At 42.3% G+C, this 19,591-nt stretch overlaps 2 protein-coding genes across 7 annotated transcripts in view; one reads left to right on the top strand and one right to left on the bottom strand.

The window, feature by feature from the left end:
- Window positions 1-708, top strand: part of LOC106586738 (uncharacterized) — a 31,211-nt gene extending 30,503 nt beyond the window's left edge. For all 4 annotated transcript variants that reach the window (XM_014174325.3, XM_045707044.2, XM_045707052.2 and 1 more), the window contains 3 exons: window positions 131-211; window positions 368-439; window positions 617-708. In XM_014174325.3, the coding sequence (XP_014029800.2) occupies window positions 131-211; window positions 368-439; window positions 617-681 (218 nt within the window). In that variant the 3' untranslated portion in view covers window positions 682-708. The remainder of the gene's footprint in view (window positions 1-130; window positions 212-367; window positions 440-616) is intronic.
- A 479-nt stretch (window positions 709-1,187) lies between these two features.
- Window positions 1,188-19,591, bottom strand: part of LOC106586757 (STE20-like serine/threonine-protein kinase) — a 40,061-nt gene continuing 21,657 nt past the window's right edge. The window contains exons 9-20 of one of the 3 annotated variants that reach the window (XM_014174358.3): window positions 18,478-19,356; window positions 18,113-18,243; window positions 17,587-17,710; window positions 16,823-17,002; window positions 13,289-13,381; window positions 12,612-12,683; window positions 11,193-11,322; window positions 10,066-10,190; window positions 9,301-9,492; window positions 6,274-6,399; window positions 4,421-4,534; window positions 1,188-4,033 (exon numbers count right to left, since the gene is read on the bottom strand). In XM_014174358.3, coding sequence (XP_014029833.3) covers window positions 3,887-4,033; window positions 4,421-4,534; window positions 6,274-6,399; window positions 9,301-9,492; window positions 10,066-10,190; window positions 11,193-11,322; window positions 12,612-12,683; window positions 13,289-13,381; window positions 16,823-17,002; window positions 17,587-17,710; window positions 18,113-18,243; window positions 18,478-19,356 — 2,313 coding nt within the window. In that variant the 3' untranslated portion in view covers window positions 1,188-3,886. The remainder of the gene's footprint in view (window positions 4,034-4,420; window positions 4,535-6,273; window positions 6,400-9,300; window positions 9,493-10,065; window positions 10,191-11,192; window positions 11,323-12,611; window positions 12,684-13,288; window positions 13,382-16,822; window positions 17,003-17,586; window positions 17,711-18,112; window positions 18,244-18,477; window positions 19,357-19,591) is intronic. The other 2 variants (XM_045707063.2, XM_014174365.3) reach the window with 2 other exon arrangements.

Genomic DNA, 19,591 nt, shown 5'->3' with positions numbered 1-19,591 from the left:
TATAGATTTTAATTAAGAACAGTACCAAGTGTGAAGTCCAATTTGTCACGATTGAACATTGGTGGGGCTTTGCCAAAATGCTGATTGCAGCTTTAACTTTATATGAAATAACCTTATGCATCCTCCATAGCCCATGGAAACATTGTGGGACCCCCTGGAAGGCCAGGACAGAAAGGGGACATAGGACATACAGGTCACAAAGGCGAGAGAGGTACTTTTTGAACCATTACGCCTTTTAAATCTTTAGAGTTGCGCTCTTGATCATTTGCCAGGTCTTTGTAAACCATTGTATTAAGCTACTCAGGCAAGACAAACTCATAAAATCAGTCCCATTGTGACACTTTCACTCTGAATTCTGGTTAACCAGGACTAGATGGCATCCCAGGAAGGACAGGCCTCAATGGTCTGGAGTGGAAAAGGGGGGGAAAGGGGGAGAAAGGTACGTCATGATAATCACAGGGAACCTATTCACGTAGGATCCATTCTAGGGATACTATATGTAATTCTAGGATGGTAGTACCCTCAATAGAAGGGTCCCTGCTATGCATGATGTGTCGATCTGACCTAGTTAAGCAAACCAGATATGGTTTCATTAAGATTTCACATTTGTCCACAGGAGAATACACACTTGTGACGCACAGAAGAAAGAGGAATGTTGGTGTTTCAGAAACAAATGATTGATAAATACTCATTAAAATTTGAATGAAAGTCCTATGAAATATGTCATGACTCATGAGCATACATGTCTGGGCCCTAATGCCTTGGAGACATTACTGATGTAAATATATTGTTTTCTATTGGAGAAACTGTTGAACAGTACAGTATTCCATGCGCTGATGTATTGTGTTGTGTCAAAGATGTCTTTATGATCTATTTTTACTAGTGTTTGAGCTGGAGTATCTTTCCAATTCACCTCCTTACATGTTGATAGCAGGGATTGTTCAACTATGTGGTGAAAAATAGGGTGTGCCATTTTTATTCAATAGCTTTTGTACTATTATTGTTATTGTAGTTTTGTACTTGAGGAAAAACACATTTCGTATCGAACAAAACTCAAACCATTGTCAAAATCTCCTTTCAATGTACTGATATCACTTTATAAAAATAAAGCTTTATTTAATCAAAGTGGAACGTAAGGTTCACATTGTTCCTATAGACTCACTGAAGAAACAAACAGGTACACGATATTGTATACAGGAAATTGTTTATTTACAGAACAATGCAAATCTACAGTACATAGGCATTCTATAAACTATAAAGTAAACATTATTTTTTTAATGGTAGTTCAATTTCAAACAACATTCTGAAATCAATCAATCATGATACAATTTGAAAATCAGAAGGAAATCATGAAACTAATAACATAACACATATTGACATGATTGGTATTTAATTATATTTTCAATTCAGTTTAAATTTCAGATTAGAAATGAACTATTTGACAATTGAGGAAACTACAATACTGTACCGTAAAGATACATTTCCACATAAATAACTACTGGCAGAGTATCTTCATTTTGTGTAAGGTGCACAGCACTCCTTCATTGTGTATCATGTTTTGTTTTTGTTTGCCACTATTACAGACCAATTATAAAATAGCATCGACTGATTGTTGTTCCTGCAGCCAATCAAAAAAGGGTGAGATAACAAATGGATCAATCAGAAGCCATGATGGCCTAAACCAGTCAGGTCCAACAGTTCCTTTTTAACAAATGATTTTTAACTGTATTGAAGGTTATAGGCTACCACCACTTTAGAGTAGATCATGCATATCTATGATAAAATAAGCTAAAACTATAGTTCTGAAAATGTTATCAAAACTGTTCAACTCATGATAACGTCATATTAATTTCCCTCAGATTAAATAAGTAACGAACAAAACATTTGACTATGATACAGTAGGCTATACGAATATAAAGATCACTTGGGGCGGGACTTGAACTAAGTCTGATTAAAATAACTACACAGAGGGCCACAACATGAATACCGTATCTTCATACATTTTGTTGAAAACATTAAGGCTATTAGCTAGTATGAATGATAATAAAACAGTATCATAGTTTACTTACAAACAAACCCAAAAGCCATGCAGGTCAACTGATGAATATGGTAATGCAATAATACCTTATTAATGGGAGGCAATTTCATAAACAATACACAGACATACCAAACATTTGCATGAAATTCTAACAAAACAGACCTTCATATAGGTCCTCACAGATTTCTAGCGAATTATTTAACAACGCCATTTGAGTAACCACAGTGAAAACCTTGTCTCTGTCTGGATATATAAACAAACACCATTTTAATACCCCCTCCTTAGTATGCTAAAACAAAATGTCCACTCGCCGACTACACCAAATTACAAAAAGGGAGAAACAAATCCCAAGAGTTGTGCTGAAGATGAAAGGCATGCTCATGAAACCTGAAGAAAGATACCAGCCTGGGAATCTCAACCGTTTCACAAATGTTCAAGTAAAACAACAGTGAAAGTAGTGATTCAGTTTGGATTCCAGGCTAGAAGAAAGGAACCATTTCCGACAGAAAAATATAAATCCCAAACTGTTGTTAATAAGCTCCAAAAAATAACATTTGATACCATAATTATAACATAAGAAGTCAAACTTGCATTGAAACCCATGCACAACTACAGGCAGTCACTCCCTAGTCCATTGAAAACTAAATTCAATATCTTGTCAAGATGTGTGTGATTGCATATAAAATATATCATGCCTTTGTCAAGATTCATTATAAAAAAATGTGCTTTTCATCCTTTACCAAAAGTAAATTCTTATCAGATCATTAGCTCTCTCAAACATCACCAAAGATATTGAATATATAAGTTAATTATATTGGACTTCTGGTACAAAATGTTACTTCATCCTTTTTATTTAGTGCAGGGCTGCTCAACCCTCTTCCTGGAGATCTACCGTCCTGTGGGTTTTCAGTCCAACCCTAATTTAACACACCTGATTCTACTAATTAGCTGCTCAACAAGACCTTAACTAGCTGAATCAGGAAGAGGGTTGGGCAGCCCTGATTTAGTGCAAATAACTAAATGGGATAAAAATTGAGCAGCAATAGTTATTTTTTTTCAGAGGAAGCTTAAATTTGACAAGCCAGCCCATTGAAATAAAAGTATACAGGCACTAGATTCTTCAAGAAAAAAAAAGATTCACAAATGAAAAAGAATCATCAATAAAAAATGTAATCTGCCTGAGACACTTTAGTGACTTGGAGGCTAGGATTTGAGGAACACAGTGCCAAAGTATCAAATTTGAAAATGCATAATGTCAAGAATCTCCTTCATAACTCATTTCAAAAGAGGAAGCTATAAGAAATAAAACTGGGTTTTGTTCAGTCAGTGGAAAATGATTTGAAATGGAGTGAAACGGGGAGGTACTACTTCTACAATAAGAACACAAATTGAAACTCTTGCTACGGTGTGCCCGACTGAACACGACCCTATACAATGAAAAAGGGGTCAATTATGTATAACAGATCACCATTAAAAGGGTCTTCATGATTAACACAGTCTGTAGCTTGAGGGCTACTGTCCCATCCTCGTCCAGAAACCGATAGAGGGGTACACTCACCCTTAGAGGGGTACAAACACACCCCTCGGAGATATCGCCCCTTCGTCCCCCTGATTGTCATCAGTGGAGACGGGACAAGGCAGCAGAGGCTCAGTCTTATTAGTGTGTGTGTGTGTGTGTGTGTGTGTGTGTGTGTGTGTGTGTGTGTGTGTGTGTGTGTGTGTGTGTGTGTGTGGTGTGTGTGTGTGTATCCATCCGGAGTGTGTATATCTATTCATTGTGTATGCCTTCAATATGTGGGTGTGGATATATGTCCATGTCCATCCGGAGTGTCATGAATGGGTTAACCCCTAGAAGCCAGTGGAGTGGACACTGGGGATGGGGTAGAACTTAGAGATGCGGCTCTGGGCTGAGGGGTTAAGGCACTCTGACTCTCCACTCATCTTAAAGAAGACCTCCTGCTCCTGAAGCTTCCTGGCAAACTCTTCCTCCAGAGCCTAAGAACAACAGACAAATTGTTGGTGAGCGGATCACAAGCAAGTGATTACATAATAATCATTTGGCGCTTGCTTATATTTGTACTGTTTTACATATCCCCCTGAGACACCCTCAGAGAGTGGGGTCAGGGTCAGGCATTATCAGCAATTAGGGTTAAGTGTCTTGCTCAAGGACACATGGACAAATGTTTCACCTTGTCAGCTCTGGGATTCAAACTAGCGGATTTCGGTTACTAGCCCAACACTCGAACCGTTAGGCTACCTCCCACCCTACCTGCCACCATGTGTTTCAACTACAAGTATCTCATCTCCGAAACAAAATATGTGCCAAATATTCAATAGAAAAATTAATCATTTCCTGTCAAGCGTTAACTGGTGTAATGTTACCTTCTTCCTGGGTCGTAGTTTCTCCCTCCACTCCTTCAGCTCCTGGCTGTGCTCCTCATCCAGCTCCTTCAGCTTCTGGGTCTCGTGCTCTATCAGGATGTGGCACTTCTCGTTCTGAAACACACAACACACACATTGGGTGTTACATGGTATACTGAATCACAGATGAATCAAAGTGTGTTGGTGTGCTTATGTGTGTGTTTTCTATTGCACCTTGTGCAATTGCAGATTCCCTGATATGCATGTGTGCGTGCGCGTGCTAAATATTTTATTCCATACACTCTTAGAAATAAGGGTACGGTATTGTTCCCTGGAGTACAAAAATGTCAAAATACGTATAATGTTGCTTCAGAGGTAAACATAATGATCTCACATGGTACTGTTTCGTACCTTTTAGGATACATGTGCAGACAAAGAGTATAATGGTACATTTTTGTAATTTTGTTACCCATATTATGAATATAAAAAGGTACAATCATCACACTCAAAAAAGGGGTACAACGTGAAGGTTATTTTCCCAGGTTACAAATGTATTTTTTTTACCCTCAATACCCACCATACAATGCTAACTTTTTGCCACCTAAAAGGAACTAACGGCTTTGTCACTGGGGTGGTATCCCAAAAAGCCACATTTGTACCATAATTATTATCTTCATATTTCCCAGCATGCTCAACTGCAAGTTTATTTTTAAAGAATTGTTTTTAATATCTGTTTTTGCATGTACATTGATTGATTAATCTTATGCTACACAAAGATAAATAATATAAATGTTTGTAAACTAATCCAATCAGTTAGTTCGATTTTTTTCTCCCATTACTGAAATGGTTGTTCCAATTTAAATGGCTTAGGTAGTCTCCTCAAAATGTTCCTAACTCTGGAAGTCATTATGAACGCAGGTTGCAGGTGAATACAATTCCAACAGTTGGATATCTTAACTCTGTCTGGATTCCAATAGGAATTACAAATCACTTTGCAAACCAGCATAAAATGACTTGCAGGTAGACTTGCAAAATTCTGGTGAATTTCCCAGGTTTTCTAGAAATCACAGTCTGAAGATTCCTGGAAACAGGAGGGAATAAGGACGAAATGCTTCAAACAGAATTTTCCAAAAATCTGGGAATTTTGGAAGCAGGCCTGATGTGTCCTATAAACCATGAGTTTCATGACACTGTATTAGGGTAAAACTAGGCCTCAAAATAAGGCCTCATGAGATATATAATGTATTGTCATAAAGAGTTTAATTGGAATGGTAATATATGCTTAGGAACTCACTTGGTGAAGGCCACATGACTGAAAATGAAAGAATTTAACAACAATGTTTCTGTTACTAACAAATACAGTCATGGGTGGTAACTCTACAATTCAATCAAAAAGCAAATTGGGGAAATGTATTGGAGGCTTGGCACAGCGGTGTGCCTTTCAGATAGTTATTTTTGGCCACCCGTGAGTGGAAATATTGTACAAGTTTAAGTGGTCTATGGTAGAGGTCCATTTTTGCCACTTACAAGGAACAAATGGCTTTGTCACTGTGATGGTTCGATTCCCACGGGGGGACAGTTCAAAAAAAAAAAATGCATGAAAATGAAATGTATGTATTCACTACTGTAAGTCACTCTGGATAAGAGCGTCTGCTAAATGACTAAAATGTAAATGTAAATATACTATGTACTATAAAAGCACAAAGCATGCTTTTGTACCTGTGGAGAAAGGTACTATCTGAGGTATGAACTTGGGTACAAAATATGTACCCATAACTAAAAGTATAAAGGAGGACCCTACAGGGTACAACCCCAGTGACAAGAAGTTGTACTCTTTTAGGAACAAATCTACACCTTTATTTCTGAGAGTGTACCTGTAACTGCTGCAGCTCCCTGATGTTGGCGTCACACTGCAGTTGCAGGTCTCTCATCTGGTTCTCATGTTTCTGGTGCTGGTGGAGCCTCTCATTCTTCTGCCTCTTCTCCTCCTGGGCTGCAAACTGACAAACACACAAAAACATCTCAGTTATTCAACTCACACGAGTATTAAAATAGGCCCAATTACAGTTGGAACTTGATACATGCTTAATTTGCACTGGGAGTCTCAAGCTTGACATAGCATTGCCTAAAGTACTGTAAATCCTTCAGTGCCTGGGAAAGTCCCTTTGACTTGGATCAACAAGTTCTGAGACTTTACTTCTTTCTCCACTGAACGCAATGTCTATAATCCCTCATTAGCTGGCAGCATTGGTGCAAAACTGAAAGCGCGAACCACCGCATTTAACCATGGCAAGGTGACTTGGAATATGGTCAAATAGAAACAGTGTAGTTATTCCCTCCATAAGGCAATCAAACAAGCAAAACGTCAGTACAGAGACAAAGTGGAGTTGCAATTCAACAGCTCATACATGAGATGTATGTGGCAGGGTCAACAGGCAATCACGGATTACAAAGGGAAAACCAGCCACATCACGGACACCGACGTCTTGCTCCCGGACAAGCTAAACACTTTCTTCGCCTGCTTTGAGGAAAACACAGAGCCACTGACGCAGCCCGCTCCCAAGGACTGTGGGCTCTCGTTCATCATGGCCGATGTGAGTAAAACATTTAAGCGTGTTAACCATCGCAAGGCTGCCGACTAAGACGGCATCCCTAGCCGCGTCCTCAGAGCATGCGCAGACCAGCTGGCTGGAGTGTTTACGGACATATTCAATCTCTCCCTATCCCAGTCTGCTGTCCCCACTTGCTTCAAGATGTCCACCATTGTCCCTGTACCCAAGAAAGAAAAGATAACTAAACTAAATGACTCACTTCTGTCATCATGAAATGCTTTGAGAGACTAGTCAAGGTTCATATTACCTCTACCTTACCTGACACATTAGACCCACTTCAATTTTCTTACCGCCCTAATAGATCCACAGACGATGCAATTGCCATCGCACTGCCCTATCCCATCTGGACAAGAGGAATATCTATGTAAGAATGCTGTTCATTGACTATAGCTCAGCCTTCAACACCATAGTACCCTCCAAGCTCATCATTAAGCTTGGGGCCCTGGGTCTAAACCCTGCCCTGTGCAACTGGGTCCTGGACTTCCTGACGGGCTGCCCCCAGGTGGTGAAGGTAGGAAAAAACACAGGGGCGTGCTCAGCCCCCTCCTGTACTCCCTGTTCACCCATGACTGCACGTTTTTCCATATTGTAGATCAGTTTTGTTTGAGATCTAGTAGCTAGTGAGTTTTAGGAAGGAGTTCTAGAGGCTAGTGAGTTTTATTATTTTTTTATTTTTTATTTAGAAATGTGTGTTTTCTTGTTTTTAATTGTTGACAGCCAGTAGACACCATGTTTATATTGTAGAAGGTGAAGCATTGTAGTTGATTATAATGTGAAGTGGAAGTTGTTTTCTGTTGGTGGTGAGCAAACTCGTCCAACAAAAATTAGGATATATTTGTTGTCTTAAGGGGGAAGGTGTTACAGGCTTTGGTTTTTCCATTTATGTTTTGAGGTTGGACTTTAGCACGTATAGCTCGTTAGCACGTAGGGCGCACTGATTGGTGTCACCTCGTTAGTCAATGTGTTACACCTGTGCTGGCTTGTCCATCTCGTTAGTGGGAAGGTGTTTCACCTGAGCTGGTCCAGGTTCTATTTAAGAGTGTCTGGCCCAGTGCTCCAGTTGTCTTGATAGATGTGGTGCGAGCGATTCCAGCCCCTCGCAAGTGCCGTGCTAGAGTGGGCATCCAGTCAGGTAGGAGTATGCCTGCGCAGTACATCTGGCCACCACGTCTTCAACTCAATCATCAAGTTTGCAGATGACAACAGTAGTAGGCCTGATTACCAACAATGACGAGAAAGCCTACAGGGAGGAGGTGAGGACCCTGGTGGAGTGGTGCCAGGAAAATAACCTCTCCCGCAACGTCAACAAAACAAAGGAGCTGATCGTGGACTTCAGGAAACAGCAGAGGAAGCATGCCCCTATCCACAGACAGAACCGCAGTGGAGAAGGTGGAAAGCTTCAAGTTCCTCGGCGTACACATCACTGACAATCTAAAATGGTCCACCCACACAGACAGTGTGGTGAAGAAGGCACAACAGCGCCTCTTCAACCTCAGGAGGCTGAAAAAAAGTTGGCTTGGCCCCTAAGACCCTGACAAACTTTTACAGATAAACAATTGAGAGCATCCTGTTGGGCTGTATCACCACCTGGTACGGCAACTGCACCGCCCGCAACCGCAAGGCTCTCCAGGGTGGTGCGGTCTGCCCAACGCACCACCGGGGGCACACTGCCTGCCCTCCAGGATACCTACAGCACCCGATGTCACAGGGAGGCCAAAAATATCATCAAGGACATCAACCACCGGAGTCACGGCCTGTTCACCCTGCTATCGTTCAGAAGACGAGGTCAGTACAGGTGCATCAAAGCCGGGACCGAGAGACTGAAAAACAGCTTCTGTCTCAAGGCCATCAGACTGTTAAATAGCTATCACTAGCCAGCTACCACCTGGTTACTCAACCCGGCATCATAGAGGCTGCTGCCCTATGTACATAGAATCACTGGTCACTTTAATAATGGAACACTAGTCACTTTAATAATGTTTGCATACTGCTTCACTCATCTCATATGTATACACTGTATTCTATGCTACTGTATTTATTCAATGCCACGCCAACATTGCTCGTCCTAATTCCATTCTTTCACTTTTAGATTGTGTGTATTATTGTGAATTGTTAGATACTACTGCTCTGTTGGAGCTAGGAACACAAGCATTTCGCTACACCCACAATAACATCTGCTAAATATGTGCATGTGTCCAATAAAATTTGATTTGATTATACTTTGAAAATAACATCTAAATATATAGGTTTCCACTCTCAGTTATGTGTCCTTTGACCTTTATCTCTCACCTGTTTGACCTTCTCCCTCTCCTGCTCGGGTGTGATGGGGCCCCCAGTGATTCGGAGGCTCTTCTTGAACATGGCCATGCGCGTCTTGGCATCGCTGCGCTGGATCTTGGGTAAGCGGGCCCTCTCCTGTGTCTGCCTGTTCTTCATCTCCTCAATCAGACGCTGGTTGTAGCGCTGCATCTGCTCCATCTCCTACAGAGAGAGAGGGAGGGAGAGAGAAAGGGAGAGAGAGCGGGAGAGAGGGAAAGGGAGAGAGGGAGAGAGGGAAAGGGGACAGAGACAGACGGACAGACGGAGGAAGATAGGGAAGGAAAGAGGGAGGGAGGAAGGAAGATAGGGAAGGAGGGAGGGAGGGAAGGAGGGATAGAGAGACAGAGAGGGGGAGGGAGGGAAATTATGTAGGGAGGGGAGGGAGAGGGAGGTAGGGGGGCAGAAACACATCATTAGCTTCCATAGAAATTAGATATTTGAGATATTAGAAGGGTTGCCAAAGTGTTAGCCATGTAGTTGTCTTGTCAACGTTACGCAGTCCGCATTTGGCAAAACAATGACGCATCATTGTTGAATGCAGAAACAGATATACCCAGGCATATTTCCAATCTGATTTAAGATGTTATTAGTTTTGACTCATCATTCAGTATTATGCCTCACTCTATTCCCCAAACTGTTCAGGTATTTTGCTCCTAGTGGTTCTGTTCAGGACTAGGCTTATGAGATCTGATCCTGAATCAGCTGTTGTTTGTCTATCTGGAAGCCTCACTGTACCTTCTCATGTCTCTTGAGCAGCTGGTGTCTCTGCATGAAGTACTGGTCTTTCAGCTGTTGTTTAAACAACTGGTGTTTCTCCTGTAGGTGGCGCTCTTCCAGCTCCCACATTGCTGCTTCCCGTGCTGCAAGGACCAAAGACACAAACTCAGTACAAGGAAACACTGCATTACACAGAAGTTCAGCATATTATTACCAGATACAATACCCCACCATTGTAATCAGATCTTTCATCTGTATTCCTTTGTATTTGATGTTGACGAATCTTGGCACCCAAAAAAAACCATGTCACTAGATTTGACTAACTGGTTAGCTTGGAATGCGTTTGTGAGACACTTGCTTCAGACGTCCATTTTCTTTCCCTTTCTAACATGGTTCATACTATTCAATCAGCAAGTCATCAAGGCCTACAGCTTGTGAACATTTCTGTAAGCTGATGTGTATAGGATGACTGGAATCTGACCAGGCAGGGTTAGAAGGCTGCTGTTCATGTTAGGTTCTCAGCATTAATAGGTATTATCAGACGGGTGGTTCGAACCCTGAATGCTGATTGGCTGAAAGCCGTGGTATATCAGACGGGTATGTATACGACGGGTATGACAAAACATGTATTTTTACATTGGTAACCAGTTTATAATAGCAATAAGGCAGCTCAGGGTTTATGGTATATGGCCAATATACCACGGCTAAGGGTTGTCTCCAGGCACTCCGTGTTGCGTCGTGCTTAATATTGGCCACATACCACCCCCCCCCCGTGCCTTATGGCTCAACTAGTGTCAAGGCCTGACGGGCCTTAGGTTGAACTCTGTAGCACTTCTGTTTTCAGTTATATACTGTGTCACTGTGGGTTTACGGTTTCCATCTCACACACAAACAGTAAGGTTTACCGTATTTCCTTTAAGTATGCTGGTGATAGCGGCTAGGGTAGACTGTGCTTCTATGTGGTGACTCTGACCTTTGTAAGGTAGTGTATCTATCCTACTACAATGTGCATCTGTGCTACTTGCATCTCACACAGAGCTATGCATCTTCTGTTTGTGGTTAAGGCAGGTTTCTCCCCTCTGAAAGGTGCTATGACTGAGTACCTATCTATAGTTTATGTATCACGCTGAGAGATGCATCTTCACCTCTGAGGAGCTGTTGTTTGTGGTTGAGACAGTCTCTCTCGATGGTGGCCAGCTCGTGTTTGTGTTGCTGGATGATCTTCTTCAGGGCACAGTCCAGCTCCTGCTGCTGTTTCTGCAGGAACTCCTGCTCCTGAGGAGGAAGAGGGAAAGACAGCTGGATAAGTAAAGAATCTCTATATGCCCCTCAGACTACACTCTGGACCTCCAAGCCAGTTCCACTGCATTTTTTCATTGTTCCCCTCTAATCGGGGACTGATTTAGACCTGGGACACCAGGTGTTTGCAATTCATTATCAAGTAAAACAGAAAACCAGCAGGCTCCGGACCTCTTAGGGTAGAAGTTGAGTACCTCTGCTATACACTGTGATCCAGACAGAAGAAGAGAGAGAAAGAGAGTGATATTAGTCAAATGACAAGGCCATTAGCAGGCCAACTGAGACCAAATTCACCGAACCAAAACACACCAGGAGTCACAGAACACAGTGTCATTTCTTAGTTAGAAGATAAGTTGTTACACTTACTCAGATTGCCAATACACCCCTAAAACCAGGCCTACAATGTCACTTGAGTAAATTAAGAAACACCAGGAGAGAACTGTGTCGGTACAGTTTAAGAGATGAACAGAAGAGAGGTTCAAACCAACCGTAATAGCACGGCAAACAAAAACCACAGGCTGACGATGCCAAACAACACGCGTCTGTCCGTCAATTTGGAATGGCTGTCTTCACCTCACCTCAACTGCTCTAGTTCCCCCAGTCGACTCCAACAGCACGAGAGAGAGTCACCTTAGAGTATCGAGGCTGGCAGACAGGTCTAGCTTGTTGATGTTACCCCCCCCCCCCCCTCCCCTCCCCCCTCCCATCAGGACAGACGCGTAATCTGACCAACCCTACTGTATGGGGTCTGGGCTATGTGTTTCCATAAACATTTAAAAAAAAAAATGTTTAAATGGTTTACCTGGGGATAAGTATGGCTTGAGTTAATGGACCACACTGTGGAAGCTGGCAACAATGTGGCGACAGGACGAAGACTAGACGTGCCGGGTCATCGAAAACATAGAGCACCGGATGTCGACTGGTGGACTTGATTCGTTTATGGGCAATGCTCTGTGAATGTTGTTTTTCCATTGCTAAGTTCCAGGTTGATTGAAATGCTATGTTCAGGGTTGATGACATTTCCTCTATAGAAACGTGTCGGCCAAATCCCAAAATAGAATACGGCTGCATTCCCTTTAAACCAGCCCTCCACATATTGATCAGTCCAGGTTTTAAGGAAAGGAGAACACCCACAAAGCATTCCACTCACACACACGCACCAATATAAACCCTGCCATCTCAAAGTCAGTGAGTGAATCTACTGCCATGTGAGAGAGCAAGAAGAGGACACATTTCAAACCAAGGGGGGGAATCTTACAACTTACATCCTGCATGGGGGCGTTGAAGAGAGTGCAGGAGGACAACTGAAAAGATTGAATCATGCCCTGGACCACTCCCTGTAGATCACAACAGATTAGACCTGTACTCTACTAACTCATAACATGTAGCCTGAACACCAGTCTGTTTGTTGCATTACTGCCAACACTCCTTATCATGCATGACCGTAAGGGAAAAGGAGTTGGCAATAGTGCACAAGCAGACTGGCACTCAGGGTAGACCAGAACAGATAACACTCTACTAATCATCAGCCACTCATCCATAAACATTGCTGGCTAAGTTAACCATTACACTGACACACTGTTACACCCCCGTAATATACAGGCAATGTGTTCCACAGTGATTCACAGGTGGGTGGATTGTTAGAAAACACATCAATAGTGTTGGACTATACTGTAACTTGTGCTGGAAGATACTGTAAGCCTACTTGATTAGTTTTGAATTAAAATGATCTACTGTAGAATAATACATACACAAACTCTATTTTTAACCAAAAACAAACCACACAAAAGACAAGTTTTGGAAAAAAATGATTAGCCCAAAAATTCCCAAAGGGGCTAAATGACAGTGATCTTGAAAGCAGTCAACAGAAGAATTGCAGACTGACATTGAAGGGACAGTCCAAGTAGGAAAGCCACACCAGACGTTTTCCACAACAAACTACCTCTTCACGTGGAGTCGTGATTATATCCTTTTTTTCCCGTTTCACGATAGCGTTTCTCTTGTGCCTGGGCGCGAGTCGCATTTCCTGTTTGAACTATGGCATGAAGCAGCCCACCAACAAACACACGACAGTGACAGCAGAAACAACACAGACACAACAACAAGGCTTTGATATGGATTTGTGTTTCAACTCATTAGCCAAAGTCTATGAGAAGTAGCCTGATGCCAGATTTGTATGTATGCGTGGCATAAGCCAACATCTCGGACTATAGCGTAGTCAGAATCATTTGGATACAGCGCATAGGCTACAGATCTGGGATCAGGTGACGAGAAGTGACCGTTTCAGACTGATTTAGACACAGGTTATATAAACCCTATGAGAGAGATCTACTGTAACCACAGGTGTGTCAGTAAAACGCTAGCTGCTATAAATAGCCATGGGATTGTCATGCTGATTGGGCTATCCTCTTACGATGGCACACAATGGGATTAATACTGAGGACGAACTGGGGTGCACATGGATAAACATCTAAACATTCACATGACTGTCAATGCTAAACAAGGGAAACCCTTCCAAACAAGATTGAGAATATATCATCTTTGTCAGCTGGGCTAAACTACCCTGTGAAACGTAAGATATTGAAAATAAGACTAGTTATTAGAATTTCTTGTGGCATGATGTCACCAATACATGCATATTAAAACCTCTTTTAGTGATCCAGTTCAACAGTACATCATGCATATTAAAACCACTTTTAGTGATCCAGTTCAACAGTACATCATGCATATTAAAACCACTTTAGTGATCCAGTTCAACAGTACATCATGCATTTTAAAACCACTCTTAGTGATCCAGTTCAACATGTATATTAAAACCACTTTAGTGATCCAGTTCAACAGTACATCATGCATATTAAAACCACTTTTAGTGATCCAGTTCAACAGTACATCATGCATTTTAAAACCACTCTTAGTGATCCAGTTCAACATGTATTTTAAAACCACTCTTAGTGATCCAGTTCAACATGTATATTAAAACCACTCTTAGTGATCCAGTTCAACATGTATATTAAAACCACTCTTAGAGATCCAGTTCAACATGTATATTAAAACCACTCTTAGTGATCCAGTTCAACATGTATATTAAAACCACTCTTAGTGATCCAGTTCAACATGTATATTAAAACCACTCTTAGTGATCCAGTTCAACAGTACATCATGCATATTAAAACCACTTTTAGTGATCCAGTTCAACAGTACATCATGCATATTAAAACCTCTTTTAGTGATCCAGTTCAACAGTACATCATGCATATTAAAACCACTTTTAGTGATCCAGTTCAACAGTACATCATGCATATTAAAACCACTCTTAGTGATCCAGTTCAACAGTACATCATGCATATTAAAACCACTCTTAGTGATCCAGTTCAACAGAGCTCATCGATAGCCTGGGAAAACAACTAATCTCTGCAAGAGTAGCTTAGTATATTTCTGTCTTTCAATAAATGTTGTTGTTGTTGAAAAGACAACTATTGCTTGTCGTCTTTTCCTACCAGCACTGACTTTGCTGATAGCTTCTTTACTGAGGAAAAAAGTACTTGCGACAACGGTGATATGTGGTGACAACGGTGATATTCTCACCAATCTATCTTAAGGTGACTAAGTTGCTCTGGATAAGAGAGTCTGCTAAATGACTAAAATGTCAAACGTAACAGCAAGACATTGTAGTGAAAACAATCCTGCAAATCGCAGACAGCCAATGAGAGTCCAATCGCTGCTTAGCCTAATCTAAGACGCATCAGCATGTTTATCTTCCACAAATGTACTGTACACCGCAAGCACACACACAGCCAGACCTTTACAGTATCAGTTACAACGTTCACATACCACACACACTAGTGTTGTCATGACACCAAAAATGTGACTTTGATAACGATACCAGGATTAGTATCATGGTACTTGATACCATCACGATACTCAATATCAAAAACGATACCACGGCTTAAAAAGGCGCATCGGCCAAATGTACAGAATGGCACTTGATCCAGATAGCCATGTACGTGTTAATGAATCAATTATACAATTTGACTTAGTTTTTACTAATCTAAATACATAACATAATGGGACTCATTTATTTGAATGGTAAATCTCTACTGATAAACTGGGTAAATCAAGATGTAGCCTAGGTCTATTCACAATACAGATGAATGCATATTCAATAGGAGCAGGGCCGGATTAAGACATCATAGCCCCGCCCCGCCCCCCCCCCCCATATATATATTTTTTAAATGGCTCTGCCTTTTGGGCCCCTTATGTGCTTGGGCTCCGAGGATTCAGCCTCTGTAAGCACCTGCATTAATCAGGCCCTGGGAGTGTGTGCAGGCTTGTCTTGGCTGATTTAATGTGGTAACAGATTAAAAACAATCCATTTCCCTTCCATTTGTGGCCTTGTTTTATTGTACTGAACAACAACATTTGCATAGCAGAAGTAATATCTTCTTTTATCAAAGTGTGCGCTGTGTCTAACTCTTAATGATGTCATTCAAACACAGTGACAGAGACAGGAGAGACCTGAGGCGAGGGAGACCAAGTGAATGAATAACGTTTTTGGGAATGACTGTATGGTTATTGGTGACAGTCAGCTTTGAAATCAGCATATTTTCCATTATGGTTTGCATTATTATCACAAACAAAGTACTAGGGTAGAGAATTTATGTTAGCTTCAGCTGTAAGCTAGCAAGGAAAGTTAGCCTACAAAGCTGGAAGCTAAAAAGTTATCTTATTACATTGTTCTAGCCTGTAATGAACATTGTTTTGCGGACAGTAATTAACAGTTGCACAATTTCTACGTGCTGTGTTGCATTATTCAAGTGTGTTAACTTCTGTGCAGCATGAGTGGGGAGCTAACACGATGCAGCCCAGACTCCCAGTGGTTCTTCAGGACAGACTAGAGCCAGTATGAGAGGGGAGCTAACACGATGCAGCCCAGACTCCCAGTGGTTCTTCAGGACAGACTAGAGCCAGTATGAGAGGGGAGCTAACACGATGCAGCCCAGACTCCCAGTGGTTCTTCAGGACAGACTAGAGCCAGTATGAGAGGGGAGCTAACACGATGCAGCCCAGACTCCCAGTGGTTCTTCAGGACAGACTAGAGCCAGTATGAGAGGGGAGCTAACACGATGCAGCCCAGACTCCCAGTGGTTCTTCAGGACAGACTAGAGCCAGTATGAGAGGGGAGCTAACACGATGCAGCCCAGACTCCCAGTGTGAGCAGTGGTTCCTCAGGACAGGCTACAGCTAGCAATGGGTAAGTGAAGCAGGCACGGTGCTCTCGCGCTATAAGTGGACATTGGCTGTGCTGATAGACTTTATCCTCTCTCAATCAGTAAACGACGTGAGATACATTTGACAGAAGAACCGAAAGTACCAAAAATTCTAGCACTGAACCGTTTTTCATGTTCTAGTATAGAAAAAGTCCTGAAGTTTGGGTATACCGTGCAACACTAACACACACTGCCCTCTACTTCCTTACCTCTTTCTTGCGGTTCTTGAGCATGTTCTGGAACTTGGACAGCTCCTTGTCCTGCTCGGCCTTGATGCGCTTGGCCTCGTCCCTCAGCCGGTTGGTGTGCTCCTGCTCCAGCCTCTCGATGGTCTGCTTCTGCTGTCTCTCCAGGTTCTCCACTTCCTGGTCGTAATGGCGCTTCTTACTCTGTAGAATGAGGATGTCATTTTGATTCGGTGTCAGTTCGTCCCTTTCACTAGAAATAGAACTAGTATCCCAACACTGGTCATCAATGAATGACTGGCATATTACAGAAAGCCATGGCATTTCAACGGCATCCAGTTTGCCTTGGATTTACTAGCTGGCTAGTGGATTCAGTCTCTGTCTAAACTGTGAGTGGTAGTTTGACTGACATACAGAAGGATTTACCTAGTCCAGAAATAAGTAATGATGTAACAGGAGCAAAAGGCACATGGAAGCTGTGGTGTGGTATGGACGGGGCATACCTCTGTAATACTAGGCAGAGACGAACTGGTTTTACTGGGTTAATTCAGCTTACTGTTTCACAGTCATGTGTGGTTTAGCATGCTCCTTCAGGATTGGTTGTGATCACACCAGTAGGCAATCTTCTGTCACTGTGCTAGGTTGGACACAGTATGACTGGGGCCAGGGTCACGAATAGGCAATTAAAGTACTACTGCACTACATGCAATTACAGTACTACACGGTATCTTTCTATAGGTCTCAAAGCACCTCCCATTGAGGCTTTGACAAAATGGATAGTGACTCACGGTCGTCTCCTGTTCGAAACGGCGGAATATCTGTTCTTTCTGCTGCTGCAGTTTATTGCTGAGCTGCTGCTGGGCCCTCTGTTCCTCTTTTTGCAGGAGACGCAGCTCCCTCAGCTCCTGACGCCTGGGAGAGGAGGGGGAGGAGGAAAAAAACATGAGAGAGGATCATCTTTTTCTCCAAAAGGAGATTAACCAACCCAAAGCAATGGAGAAGGGTCTCTCAAGAGACCAATGAAAACGTTATATAACAAGATATCTCTATGCGTACGACTCAGTAGCACTTTGATATGCAAATGAACTGAGGGCAAAAGGGGGTGCAACTCAATATTAGGAAGGTGTTTCTAATGTTTTGCACACTCAATATACTAAAATACCTACATTTGCTAGTTCATTCAGTTCAGTTAGAGGCTAAGCTTGAGCTTATACTGCAGGAGAGATGGATTATATCCTTGCATAGTATTGGCATATATGCATATATTTCAATGCATAATGCTCAAAATGCTAATTCCTGCAAACAAATCTTTACCTGAGGAACCTCATCTCCTCGTTCTTGGTGTCATTGTCGGTGACGATCTTCGACGTCGTCACGCTAACCTCGACTCCATCCACCACGAACCTACGGGTCTTCTTCAGTGTCTTCTTCTGGCGCTTGGTGTCCTGAAAAACAAAATGGTGGCAATAAATATACCATCAATACACTGTAGTTGGACTACTTTATGAGATAAAGCGGTCATAATAAACATTACAATTCATAAGCATTTATAACACCGATAATAATGTATGAAGCATTTATAATGGTGTATTCATGAGGGTTACTATTGGATTACTTAGCTATTACCAATGGATTTGATCAAAGACATTCTCTAAAGAGAGTGTATTGTGATGCCGTACCTGTATGGAGAGGGTTCCTGGCTCCTTGGTTTTGGTCAGGAAGCTGGAGATGGACAGGTTCATGTCTATACTGCCGTTATCTGCAGCAGAACTACTCCCAGAGTCCGAATCCCTCTCCTTCTCATCCTTAGACTTCACTGGAGTTCCTGTCTCCACAGTTGGCTTATACTCCACTCTCTCTTTCTCTCCTTCCTCCTCTTTCCAGACCGCTGAAGATGAAGGTGTGAGTTTGTCGTCCACCTTAGTCTCCTCTGGGGTTGTCACGGTAACCTTTGCTTCCCGGTTGGCTGGTTCCTCCTCAACTTCCATCTTGTCTTCTGTTTGCTCTTCCTTGGCCTCTGACCCTTCTGCGGTGATCTCATTCGTCTGGACCTCAGCTGTGTCCACTTCCTTTTCATCTTGATTGGATATGGCCAGTTGTTCCATCTCCTTGTCGGCTATGGTGACTTCAGCATTGGAAACGGTTCCTTCTGGTTGGGGCTCTGCTGGTTTCTCAGCTGGTTCTGAAGAAGCTATCTCACTGGGTTCTGTTGGGGAAACCTCTGTTGTTTCTGGAACCTTCTCCTCCTCTTCCTTCACCTCTACTGGTTTCTCACTGGCTTCTGTTGTCTCTCCATTTATTGGAACACCAAGGGTCTCATCCATTTTCTCCACTTCTGCAGGGACAGCAGGCTCCTCGACGAAGCTAGTGTCCACAACCAGGTTCTCCTCTGGCTTGACAACACTTGGTTCAGGGATCTTTTCAACAATCTGTGGTGTTGTGATAACCGGTTCAGCCTTCTCCGGTAAAGACTCCAAGATGGAGGCTGAGGGAGACTGAGGGAGTTTCTCATCCTCCGAGCTGGCAACACTGGCATCGGACGGTGCACGTTTGTGACCCTGAAGAAGACGTGATGAAAATCAAAATGTAGGTTAAAAATAATCAGATAATAAACAGATAATGTCTAGATTAGCATTCAAATAATAGAAGATTGTAAATATATCCTTCTAACCAATAGTCAATCACTGTCCTTATTTTTGTCAAGTCAGTACAGACTGTAGCCTGTTCTTTATAATGAAGGATGAAGACCACAGATGAATACACACTGTCCATCTATAGCGTTTCACACTCATC

The sequence above is a fragment of the Salmo salar genome, chromosome 02 (assembly GCF_965601325.2).
Source record: "Salmo salar chromosome 02, fSalSal1, whole genome shotgun sequence".
Classification (NCBI taxonomy): domain Eukaryota; kingdom Metazoa; phylum Chordata; class Actinopteri; order Salmoniformes; family Salmonidae; genus Salmo; species Salmo salar.
This window is presented reverse-complemented; position numbering and strand designations above follow the sequence as displayed.